General features: G+C 40.6%; 1 protein-coding gene across 12 annotated transcripts in view; it reads right to left on the bottom strand.

Moving 5' to 3' along the window:
- RBM6 (RNA binding motif protein 6) overlaps window positions 1-13,546 on the bottom strand; it is a 104,982-nt gene that overhangs the window by 52,424 nt on the left and 39,012 nt on the right. For 9 of the 12 annotated variants that reach the window (XM_030306814.2, XM_030306815.1, XM_030306813.1 and 6 more), the window contains one exon: window positions 4,757-4,830. The exons of 2 other annotated variants lie outside the window; for them this stretch is intronic. In XM_030306814.2, the coding sequence (XP_030162674.1) occupies window positions 4,757-4,830 (74 nt within the window). Of the gene's footprint in view, window positions 1-4,756; window positions 4,832-13,546 lie in introns of those variants that run through there. One more of the 12 variants, XM_030306821.1, reaches the window with a different exon arrangement.

The following is a 13,546-nucleotide window of genomic DNA, read 5'->3' as shown; positions in this document are numbered from 1 at the left end:
AGGAATTTTCATGTTAGGTGATAATGGCATCTTTTCCTTGCATTTTATAAAGTCAGGCTAATTCTGTCATACAGCCATGTCATCTTCAGCTAAAGAAGGCCAATGATGCTACAAAAGTTGAGTAAAAATTCCAGAGAAATGAATTCTTCCAAAGCTATCTTTTATAAGGGCATTCTAGTAAACATTTGGCTGAATGGGAACAGGCAACAAACACCACACCTACTAACTGAAGAAAACGAAATGCTAATTCCTTTAGACCAACTGACAACAGTTTGAAAGAGCTAGTATACTCACAACTAGGTAACTGATGAAAAGGTTCGATATGCTAACACATGCTCTTACACCTTTCCTTAAGTCCCAGTGAAATGGCACACACAGCAAGAGGAGGTAATATTCACCCTCAACCTGCAGGGACTTGGACAACAGAGAAAGCCCAGGGTAAGTGACACTGCTAGAAATAACTTTCCCAGTAGGGGTGGAATAAAAAACCCTGCCTCACAGTGTTTCGGGCTTTCTACATCTCCTAGACAGAGAGAGGTGAAGGTATGAGCTGACAGACCTCTGCTGGAAATTACTTCCCCAGACAGCTGCTGGCTAAATGATGCCCTGAGGAGTCCTCTTGACCACAATGCTCAGTACTGCTGCAGAGTGTCCTACTGTCTGATGCCTCCACGAAGGTGCTGGGAAAGGGCTAGTGGGGCCTTGGTTATCATCCTGCCTCTCTAAGGCACACTTACTCCACAATATTTGACAAAGCAAGCTGGCAGAAGCTTCCTTTACTCCCTTACCCTAGACTTGCAAGTATCGGTCAATGATAAATAAAAGACATTTCACATCAAGAATCAGGATAAAAAGAATTATAAAACAATAAGAAAAACCAAAAAATACCAACCCAAAACATTTGACAGAAACCTCTTCAGAAGCATATACACAGATTCTACTTAGAGGTGCCCAGCAGATGGTGACTCAGAATCTGTACCAATTTGATCTAAAGTAAAACCTGGAGGGTAGGAGAATGAATGAATAGACAGAGACATTCATCTTCCATAAACACTTGGTTTATCCACTCTGAGGACTTCTCTCACATACTTATGTCTCTCATAAGATTTTGTACTGTGTTACTGGGAGTTTGAACCACATCCATTTTCTTTTTTTTTTTAATTTTTTTTTTTCAACGTTTATTTATTTTTGGGACAGAGAGAGACAGAGCATGAACGGGGGAGGGGCAGAGAGAGAGGGAGACACAGAATCGGAAACAGGCTCCAGGCTCTGAGCAGTCAGCACAGAGCCCGACGCGGGGCTCGAACTCACGGACCACGAGATCGTGACCTGGCTGAAGTCGGACGCTTAACCGACTGCGCCACCCAGGCGCCCCGAACCACATCCATTTTCTTAAAGAATATCTAGATATTTAAGAAATAAATTTATTTTCCTAGAATTATGATTGAAAATTACTTGACACGAAGAAGGGAGAGGGAGTAGGAGGAGGAGATGATCATCTAATTTCAAATGCTTATTAGGTAACAGATTCTATGCTAAGTGTTCTGTATACATTATTCACCAAATGTAATGTGACTCAAGAAGCTTCCCTGACTACCCCTTCTAAAATTGCCCCCATCATGCATTCTTTAATACCCTGCTCTGTTATCTTTACAGCACTCAGGACTATCATATATTATTTTAAATTTGTCTAGTTGCTTATGCTCTGTCTTCAAACACTAAGACAGAGGTTATATAATCTATCTTGTTTACTGCAGCATCTCCAGTGTTGAGAAAAGTGCCTGGCACACAGCAGGCATTCATGAACGTATGATCTCACTGAGTCCACACCAGAGCCCCATGAGGTACTGGTTACAGAGGGAACTGAGGCTGAGGGAGGTAAAGAAACTTGCCAGAGACAACCCACCTAAGAAGTAACATCTGAATGCAGAACCTATACTCCTCTTTGCTGTGCTATACTATATAGGTACAAAAAAATGCCCTGGAGATCCGACTCTTAAAAATCTTTCCATCAGGGGCGCCTGGGTAGCTCAGTTCGTTAAGCATCCGACTTCGGCTCAGGTCACGATCTCGTGGTTCATGGGTTTGAGCCCCATGTCGGGCTCTGTGCTGACAGCTCAGGGCCTGGAGCCTGCTTCGGATCCTGTGTCTCCCTCTCTCTCTGCCCCTCCCCCACTCATGCTGTCTGCCTCTCTCTCTCAAAAGTAAATAAACATTAAAAAATTAAAAAAAAATATTTCCACCAAAATGACCTGCATATACCCTGAGCTGTGCTAAAGATCATTAGGAGGATGCTGAGTGGATCGTGAAACCTATGCAGTTCAGCGAGAGGATTCTGTTGTGTGGCAGTGCTAAGCAGTATGCCCTCTGTCCCATGACTAGGGGAAGAATAAAAAGCTAGGAAAGGAAGTTGACTGAATAAGGATATGGTGCTACTTTATTAAGGAATAACTCCAGTGAATATTAAAAACGAGATCACACAAAAAATTGGTATTTGAGAGAATACCCTATGGGATCTATGAATACCAAAATGCCTGTCACCTTTCTTAGTCTGTTACAAGTTCCTGGAAGATAGAGGCTGTCTCTTATTTGTACTGCTGCACAGAGTACCTCATGATACCATATGCATAAAGATGGCTGTCAAAACATCCTATTTCACCCCAAAAGAATTTTGGCACTCCTCTTCCTTTGTTCTGGTATCTCATTCACTAGGCAAGGGTTGGTCATCAGGGATCTAATCTAGGAGCCCTAAGCATGTTCACAGAATGTGTGGGGAGGCTGGGAGTAGAGATGTCTAAAGGCTGCTCTCCCTCCATACTGCTTGTGTAAATGCACATTTTGCCAGATATGGCTCCAAAAGAAACCCTGCCTCAGGATAAACCCTGTTTTTAAAGAAGGCTGTCTTAATTCTATTTGACATTTCTCTTCAAGGGGCTAGAAATTTCAGACAGGATTTTTTGTTGGGATAGAGGGAAAAGGCAATTAAGACACAATATTGTTATTTTTTAAGATCAAAGATTAAATAACTCTGATAAAAAGTAACACTCTTCTAGGAAACACATACAGTTGGGAGAATGGTACAAAAGAATAGCATCTGCCACGGCTCCCCCGTTTATGTTTCCACCACTCACAGTATTATTTAACACAGTGGCAAAGGACTTAATGATTAGTCACTGAGAACAAGATGTTCATAAACTAAATGAGTGTTCTCAAATTAGGACAGACAATTAGAATGGACTTGACCATAAGCAGAAAGATTGGGATCTTCATTCTCTCAAAATATCATTAGGTAGCACAGTTTCTAACATATAATTAGCATCTATTAAATGACTGGCTTATTGATGGGCAATGAACAAATCAGTCAACAAGAACTCTGTCAAGGGGATACGGTCCTAATCCGGTCATTTTCTGAGGATCTAACAGTATTTATACTACTAACAATAGGTATGGATACATGAAGTTTCCCCTAATTAGTGCTTGTTCCCAAAGGGTTACAGCATGTCATCTCCATACCCATAAGGGGAGAACATGGCCAAAGAAGGGAAAAGGTTAAGTGTCATGAGCCATGATGAATGGAACAAAGCTGATGAAAGGCCATCAAGCTATAAGAGAAGAAGAGTTCTCATGCACTACTACTCTTCTCTGGCAGAGCCTTAAGATCTTGGGCATACAGCTGTGATTCACACTGTTAAGTACAGGCAGTGGGTACATAAAAATTAAACAGTATCGGGGCGCCTGGGTGGCGCAGTCGGTTAAGCGTCCGACTTCAGCCAGGTCACGATCTCGCGCTCCGTGAGCTCGAGCCCCGCGTCAGGCTCTGGGCTGATGGCTCAGAGCCTGGAGCCTGTTTCCGACTCTGTGTCTCCCTCTCTCTCTGCCCCTCCCCCGTTCATGCTCTGTCTCTCTCTGTCCCAAAAATAAATAAACGTTGGGAAAAAAAAATTAAAAAAAAAAAAAAAAATTAAACAGTATCATTAAGCTTCTTTCTCCCAGACAGAGGAACTAAGACACCACAAAGAAAATAACTTTCTCCAAGGGAACACCATGACAAGAAGGACTCTACCCATTTCATAATTCCTTCCAAAACTATTAAAGATCCAGATTACAGCTCTAGGTGGCAAGCTGCCTACATCTAGATATTTCAAACATAAGGGAAGTCCAGATTCAGATTCACCAGCTCAGTCTATATGCAGCCAAGAACTTGAGTATGAAACTCCAATTTGTAAAGAACCATGATGAATGCAATACACAGGAATAATCTACTCCTCTCTCCTCCCCGATGGCCCTCTTGAGAAAGCAGCACATGCAGGCAGGACCTGAGTGTCACAGGAGATGCCATCAGTGGTCTTCACCCTAGGTCTGGGTGTAAGTACTGACCTAGAATTCCTGTGCCAGGCAAATCCTTGAGATGACACACAGTCAAGGATTATTCTTTGCATTAGGTTCTCCATATCAGTCACACTCCAAAGGGAGGCACTCCAGACCTGTCATTTTTGCCCATCTACTGTTTTTGGCATCTAGTCCAACTGCAACTAGGCTCCAGTTTTTAAAATATACTTGTGCCCATTAACTCTTCTAAAGAAACCTTCCCAGCCTCTTCTAGAGTTTCTCCTTACAACCATTTTCTAGTTGGAATGTGGTATGCTCCAAATACAGATTTCTGGTACCTTTCCAAAGTTCAATCATGTGAAACCCTCCCTCCCCATATAGAAAAAATATATCCTTCCAGCATCATTTGACCGAAGTATAAAGCAACCTGGTTGGCCTCCATGCATCCGATGGCATCTTCCAAGAGTGAAAACTCCACGCAGACATAGCCATAGTCGTAACCTGGGGACAGCATTTAAATACAGACGGGAGTGGTGTTAGTGCCTTGCAAACACAAAAGACACACTTAAATCCCCTGTTTCTGAATCCCTTAATACAAGCCCTCCCAACTAGCCCCTCCCTCCCCTATACTAGGCAAAGCTGCTATTCCAAACAGAAAAAAGTACTGAAAGAAAATCTGGATGTTTCTGGACTTTGAGAGTCATTCCACAGTGGCTTTTTCTATTAACCAAGAAGATCCTTTGCTCTCTTTAGCACTGATGGTCTGGTGAAGGTGCCCCAGAATTAGGTAATCCCACAGTTAAGTTCAAGTGGGTACCCAAAACATATTAATCACAGGGTGAATCTTCTGGAAAAACAAAGTCAAGAAGAACAGGGAAGTATCTGGAAAAAAAAAAAAATGTATCCCAAGAGAGGAAGGAGAAGCAATTATCCCAAAGCTATGCTAATAGTCACCACTTTTCAAGCAGAAACCACCTTCAAAGACAGAAGTGCTGACAGACTGAGGCAACTATTCTGTTTGGATACCACAGGAGGCTTCTGGTTGGCAGGGGACAGACCATTTCAGGTCTCCTCTTTTTTTCTTTGTTTCAACTCAAGTCATAAACCAGCTTAAATCTTTATGAAAGGAAGAAGGTGTAAAAGCATAAATAAATTCAAATAGCTGGGTCCAAAATTGTGCTTGTGCACAAAGATTGGCGGTGGGGTAGGCTGGGGGAGAGACAGCAGTTGTTAGCAATCAGTACATGTTCAAGAACTGTATGAACCATTAGAGTTACAGAATACCCTTCACCTTTCTCCTAAGCAAGTGTCATTTGCAACTCTCATGACCCATGAGACTGAGAGCTCATGGGATTTACAGGCTGCCAAGCTCTAATACTAACCCATCCTATAATTTCCCAGATACTGGCACCACATGACTACAAAACACACTTGGCAATGCAATGCTCCACAAGGGCTTCCATGCTTCCTCCACTGCCTCCCAGGATAAAGACACTCATGTTTAGAAGCAACGCTGTGCAAATGAACAGCAAGAAAAAGATGTGACTTGTTCAGATGAGAAAAAAACTCAGGGAAAGAGAAAGAGAAACAACACAAACCCAGGCCAATTTTGAGCAGTAAGTATATATAATAGGAAACTAAGTATCATTACATTAAGGTATCAAAGACCAAAAAGTAAAAAAATCAAAATCAAAATCAAAACAGACAAAAATTAGAGCAACAGAAAATGTAACTTAAAAAAAAAAAGACCAAACTTGGTGACATGGGTTGGATTCTTTGTCACTTGGATTGAATGGCCTGAAATGTTTTCTTATGATAAGAATAAAACTGACTTCAGACTTGTTAAATACTCCAAGTTCATTATGAAATATGACAATGGTAGAGGCTGATTCTTGCTTAGAATTTTAGGAGTTAACCAGGAAGGAAAAAACAAATTTATTAGAAATCTCAGCATCACTTTAGGCTGAGAGAGATTTTCTATTTGATTTCACAGCTTTGACCAACACTAACCCCTGCAACCTCTACCTAAATTTACCAAAAAGCAGCCTCCTGTGATTAGTAACTATTTGAAAAAATGAAACTACTCTAAAGAAATGGTATATATATTTACATATGCCCTGTTAACAATGGAAATTGTTTTGTTACTTAATTCCTTTTGAGTGGATTTTCTTGATCAAACTTGGTGAACATCTACAGAAAACACTGGAAATTTTGTAAAGGGCTCTGATTGTTCCTGGGAAACACTGGAGAGTAACAGAAGCAACTAAGGTCCCTTTTATCACCAAATATCTACTGCAAACATTAAAATGCATATCCACAATCAGAAGGGGGTACCCAAGGAATAAGCAGATATATTCTCAAGTGTGGGGATCACCTCTACAAAGCATATCAAAGTTCAGGTGTGTGGAAAGCAACTCTCTCTATAGCTGCCAAAATGGACAACACAGGGAACTAACACCAATTGGGAAAGCCTTGAGCTTCTTTTCTGTACTTAAAGAAGTAACTATTGTGGCCCAGAAGGGCACACCACAGAATCTATAGACAGAGAAAGAAAGAAGATTCATGACAACCTTCATACTTTGCTAAAGGACACACAAGACTTTGATACTACACTCACTGGAAAGGGAAAAGATATGTCTGCAAGCAACATTATGAGCATTTTTATACATCAACACTGTAATACTTTATGTTTACAATGTGCTTCAGATTTAATATTAGAATCACAAGCCCAACATTCCATTTCTTTGCCTGAAACTTTAGCTATTACACAGTAACAAAAACTTAAAGTTTAATTATAATGCCTAAAACTTAAAAAAAAAAAAAAGTACCTAATCTTGATCCTAAGCATTTTTTGTGTCTCACAGCTGTATAAGGTTTTTTCAGAAACTGCCAAAATGGACAATACTAATACTTACGTAGCACTTGTTGGTGCAAGGCTGCACTCGAAACACTTTACATACACTAATTTAATCCTCACAAGACTACCCTATGAGGTAAGTACTATTAAGTTCATGGGGTTATAGGCATAGGGAAATAGGCAAAGAAATAAGTAATTTGCTTAAAATCACCTCAATGGTAAGTAGCAATATGGGCTCAGAGCCAGGCAGTACAAATTCAAATCGATGCTGTTAACTGCTACACTGAATAGCCTCTCACCTTTTAATAAAATCCAAGAGTGATACAGATAATCTGAATTCTGAATTTTACAGAGCCCAATCACAGAAAGGGTACAGACAGATAAGACCGTGTCTATCGTTAAGAAATACTGAGATCTGGGGGCGCCTGGGTGGCTCAGTCGGTTAAGCATCCGACTTCAGCTCAGGTCACGATCTCGCGGTCCGTGGGTTTGAGCCCCGCGTCGGGCTCTGGGCTGATGGCTCAGAGCCTGGAGCCTGCTTCCGATTCTGTGTCTCCCTCTCTCTCTGCCCCTCCCCCGTTCATGCTCTGTCTCAAAAATAAATAAACGTTAAAAAAAAAAAAAAAAAGAAATACTGAGATCTGGGTGCTTGAGTGGCTCAGTCAGTTAAGCATCTGACTTCAGCTCAAGTCATGATCTCATTTTGTGAGTTCAAGCCCCCTATCAGGCTCCATGCTGTCAGTGTGGAGCCTGCTTGGGATTCTCTCCTTCTCTCCCTCCCTCCCTCCCTCTCTCTCATTCTCTCTCTCCCTCCCTCCCTCTCTAAAATAAAATAAAATTTGGGTGCCTGGGTGGCTCAGTCAATTAAGTGTCCAACTCTTGATTTCAGCTCAGGTCATGATCTCTCAGTTTATGAATTCGAGTCCCACATCAGGCTCAGCACTGACAGTGTGGAGCCTGCTTGGGATTCTCTGTCTCTGTCTCTGTCTCTCTCGAAAATAAATAAATAAACTTAAAATAACATAAAATGAAATAAAGAAATACTGAAATCAGCATACCAGTTATCCTTACTCTAAAATACCTATAGCAAAACCTTTTGAGTGGGCCTGAGTATGCAAGTTAGAAAGCATTCGCACTCATGGACTGCCATACTGGCTACCAAAAGTCTTCTGCAAAGACAAAAACCTGAAACTCTTGTAATGATGGTTACAAAAATTACAATACAGTAAGACACTTGATATAGGAAACTTAATATAACATATTTTAAAGGCTTCAAAAATGAGGACAATTATATAAAACGTGTATAGGAAAAAGAACCAGAATTAAACACAATGAAGTTGCATCTAACTCCTAGGTTAGACATAAAGTCCGCATATGAGATGAAAACCATGCATTGTCAAAATCATACTCGAACACCCCAACGAGAAGAACAACATACCATCTCTCAATATAGGTTAAGTCCAACACTGCCAGTTTTTCCTCCAGCGTTGCAACAGATCGCTTTTCTTTTGGTTGACACCAGATGAAGAGGCTGGCTTGCATTTAAGGGCCATAATGTATGAAAAACATATCACTTTAAATAACAGAATCACAGCTAGCACAGTGAATGCTCACACTTAGAGAAACTTGGATACAGAGACCAACTGAAGCCACGACCGAGTCACATCCCACCTCTCATGCTCACTTCATGAGAGGGAAGATGGGGTTGTAGAGAGGGGTTGAGCAAGCACAGGTGAAATTTGAAAATGATGTAATGCAACACAACTGTACATGAACATGTTTACAATGGTTGTATTGTTATAGTGGGATAATTGGGGATTTTTTTATAATTCACAGAAAAAGTTCTAGTAGACCTGTTCCACCACAGACCTAAACATTCTGAAAACAACCAACAAACTTTGCATTCAGAATTGCTAGGAACCATTTGGAATCATTAAGATGATAAACTCAGTGTTAACAGTCCCACAAAAAGATTCTTACCTAAAGTGTAAGAAATTCTTTTATTACGTTTTTCTTCTACCACCACATGCTGGAAGAAGCCTGGTGGCCTGATGGGTCTTTGCACTTATTTATAGGACTATTAAAAAGCATATTTTACTCCATTTTCTATTCCAAATGTGTAGATTTCTAAAAGAAATATGAATGCTCCTTACAGGTTTGGTTTTTTAGTTTAGTTTTGTTTTTTGGGCAGCTGAGGAGGATGAGAACAGGGAAAGAGAAGGAAATTTATAAAGGCAACATTAAAATTTCAATTCTTGGGGCACCTGGGTGGGTTAGTCGGTTAAGCATCCGACTTCAGCTCAGATCATGATCTCATGGTTTGTGGGTTCGAGCCCTGCATTGGGCTCTGCACTGGCAGCTCAGAGCCTGAAGTCTGCTTCAGATTCTGTGTCTTCCTCTCTCTCAAAAATAAACATTAAAAAATAACTTTTTAATAAAAAAAATAAATAAAATTTCAATTCTTCTTCATATTCACTAATCACGTGGTTGTCTATTCTCCAAAAAAGTACCTGTGATAAAAACTAACCAGGTGCTTAATAAGTGCTTATTAATAAGGTGCTTAAAAAGTACAGAAAACAAAGCCCTGACAAATAATATACAGTATCTTTTAGTCTCTACTCCTAAAAAAGCTGACTCAGAGACGCTGACAAAGATGGCCCTCAATTGTTCAAGTCAACTGTAATGTCTATACCAAACCATGCTTTTGTAACAATTACACAGCAATATTTAAGCAAATGAAATGAGCAGCCCTACATTCAAACTAGTATAGAAAAACTCAACTAACATAAACAATTCTGGCTCAATTCCCCATTAGGAGGACTAAGTGACTTTGATAAAGCCTGGAATATACATACCAACTATGAAATGTAAAAAGAATTTTAAAGGATTTTAAAGGACATAGGCAGCGGGGAATCGTGATGAACACTGAGTACAACGTATAGAATTGTTGAATCACTATATTCTACACTTGAAACTATACTGGAATAATAATTAAAAAACAAAAAGAAGACATAGAGGGGCAAAGAGGTTTCTTTATTTTATTGGGTATCTCTGAGGAAAAGAAAACACATTTTTTTTTTCTCTAAACAAGGATTATTATTTCTGTGAGAACAAAGCATTATGAATATAAAAAACACCATGACAAATCTTAATAGAGATTCAAGAGGGCTAAAGGTCCTATTTTCGTAATTCCATTTCATTGGGGCTACAGGTTTTTAGAAGTAAAATATTATCAAGTTAGAGATTTTAACAAAAACCAAAACAGAACTAATCCAGGTATTTGAATTCCTATCAATGGGAATAATATACCAAAAGAGGCCGGTGTCCAAGATTTCTAAGAGGTACTTTGCCCTGCTAAACCCTCAGGTGAATATGCACCTGCAGCTTGCATTATGAAAATTAGGAAAATATCTGATTTATATGTCAACCTATCGTGTGGGAAGAATAGAATTGGACCCAGGAGGGGCCCCTGGGTGGCTCGGTAGGTTAAGTGTCTAACTCTGGATTTTGGCTCAGGTCACGATCTCCTGTTCCTGAGATCAAGCCCCGCCTCAGGTTCTGTGCTGAGCAAGGAGGCTGCTTGGGATTCTCTCCACCCCCCCTCCCGTCTCTGTCCCTCCCCCAATCATGTTCTTTCAAAATAAACAAACATTAAAAAAAAAAAAAAAAAAAAGAACTGGACCTATGAAATTCATTACATTGACATCTTTTTTTTTTTCCAACTTTTTTTTTTTTTTTTTTAATTTTTGGGACAGAGAGAGACAGAGCATGAACGGGGGAGGGGCAGAGAGAGAGGGAGACACAGAATCGGAAACAGGCTCCAGGCTCCGAGCCATCAGCCCAGAGCCTGACGCGGGACTCGAACCCACGGACCGCGAGATCGTGACCTGGCTGAAGTCGGACGCTTAACCGACTGCGCCACCCAGGCGCCACACATTGACATCTTATAAGCACTTTCAATCCTCTCCCCCTCAACTATGCACATAAGGGTTGCTAGTTTCTAACAGAAAAAGATGAAACAAGGAAGATACCCACTCATGATTACTTGCGAAATTTTTTAAAACTGCATATGGTTCTATTTTATTTAGTGCTCCATCTGTGCCAACTGATAATAAAAGAAAAAAAAATGGGGGTGGGTTTCATTTTCAAGTAGTTTTCAAAGTTCAAAATTAATCTTAGGGTCACTTCATCCTTATGATGGTTCTCTGGCCCCGGGATACCATTTGTTAGGAAATTCTCACCCTTATTTAATTCATTTCAATTCCAATGACATTAATAATGCTATGTAAGCATGGCGGAAGAGGAGGGTCCTTGCCCTCAGAGAGTCTGGTCTAAAGGAAGACTTATAAAACAGACAGGCATAGACTACCTCAAGATGCTATAGAAGTCAGAAAAGGAAACAATTATTATTTTTTATTAAGACAGAATTACATAACATTGTGTTGGTTTTAGGTACACAACATAATGGTTCAATATATGTGTATACTGCAAAATGATTACTACAATAAGTTTATAATTAATACCCATCACCACATACATTTACCAATTTTTTTTTCTTGAGAACTTTTAAGATCTATTCTCTTAGCAACTTTCAAATATACAAAACAGTACTGTTAACTACAGTCATCATGATATACATTACATCCTCAGGACTTACTTATCTGGGCACAATTTTTTTTTTTTTAACTTTATTTATTTACATAATCTCTACACTCAATATGGGGCTAAAACTCAAAATCCCAAGATCAAGAGTCACATGCTCTTCCAACTGAGCCAGCCAGGAGCCCCTGGGAACAATTATTCTTTACAAAGCCAATGATCTAGTTCAATTTTTGTTCACTTGAAAACAATCTACAGAGCGAACAGCTGGAGTAAAAGAGGAACCTCTGCAGATCTACTTTTTTCCCCAGCCAATAACACTCTATCCTGGCAGGAAAGATCGTGTAAGTGTGGCGAAAGGATCACTGAAGAGAGGAGCAGCACCACTGAATGCTGTAGCAAACTGCCCATGTAGAGATAATCCCAGAACAAGAGAAGTCCCAGATTAGGGGTGACGTCTTTTCATTCCTACATCCCCAACACTAGCATAATACCTGGTACATGGTGCTGCTCAGTCAATACCACATCAATTGTAATGAGTATCTTCACTGGAGCAAGACACAAGAAAAGTAACTTCTACAGTTTGTATATACGCAGAAGCTAACTCACCACAAGCTCCCAGTCAAGCCACTTCTCTCTGGGCTTGGGTTATCCATACACCAAGTTGCAATGATGGTAACTTCTTTGCAGAGTGGTTTCAGGAGTGCATTTCAGTACCCCTGTGCTTCTATTACAAAGCATTAGGGGGACGCCGGAGTGGCTCAGTTGGTTAAGTGTCCGACCTCAGCTCAGGTCATGAGCTCACAGTTCATGGGTTTGAGCCCCACATGGGGCTCTGTGCTGACAGCTCAGAGCCTGGAGCCTGCTTCAAATTCTGTCTCCCTCTCTGCCCCTCCCCTGCTCGCACTCGGTCTCTCTCTCTCTCTCTCTCTCTCTCTCAAAAATAAACAAACATTAAAAAAATTAAAAAAGAAAAATAAAGAACAAAGCATTATTAGAGACTAAAGATCAAACAGTACCTGTGTTGCTGTTCCTCATATGTGCCCCAATATTAACATTTTAGCACTGATTTCTAGTTGATGCTAAGAATATACCTGCTTCTCCCACAGATCACAAAGCTGTTTTCATTTCAAGTGGGAGGAAAATATGTCCCAATCAACTTTTTTCCCATTGCCTTGGCCCTAGTGCCAAATTAGAGGACAACTCAACACTGTTCTAATGGGCTCTGGGAGGTTCCACAAAGATAATGGCTTCTGAGCTAGAAGTTGCTCAAATTAACAGATCACACGGGCCCAGCCTCTCACCTATTCCAGAAGTAAAATAGCATCCAGAGAAGGGTCAAACAACTGGCATTCTGTGAGACTCACACTTTGACCAGATCATAAGCCTAGGTCACCTATGCCTTATAACAGAAAACTGATGCCCAACTAAATTTACTGGATACCAGCCAGATCCACCTTTGAGAGCCCCATCTGTGGTAATATAGAAAGATATTGGGTCTCTGTTCCAGTTTCCTGGCATGGAGTTTCTAAAACCCTTGGAATTTTCTGAGTGATAGGGTGATATGATGTCTTTTGTTCTAATGAGGTGACTCTTGGCAGGCTCCTAGACAGCATCAGGATGGGGCCTGGTGATCAAACTGTCCAAGCTTTGATTAGAAGCTTGGAACCTTTGGGGGCGCCTGGGTGGTTCAGTTGGTTGAGTGTCCAACTTTGGTGCAGGTCATGACCTTGCAGTTTGTGGGTTCAAGCCCTGCATCAG

The sequence above is a fragment of the Lynx canadensis genome, chromosome A2 (assembly GCF_007474595.2).
Source record: "Lynx canadensis isolate LIC74 chromosome A2, mLynCan4.pri.v2, whole genome shotgun sequence".
In the NCBI taxonomy this organism is placed as follows: Eukaryota; Metazoa; Chordata; class Mammalia; order Carnivora; family Felidae; genus Lynx; species Lynx canadensis.
This window is presented reverse-complemented; position numbering and strand designations above follow the sequence as displayed.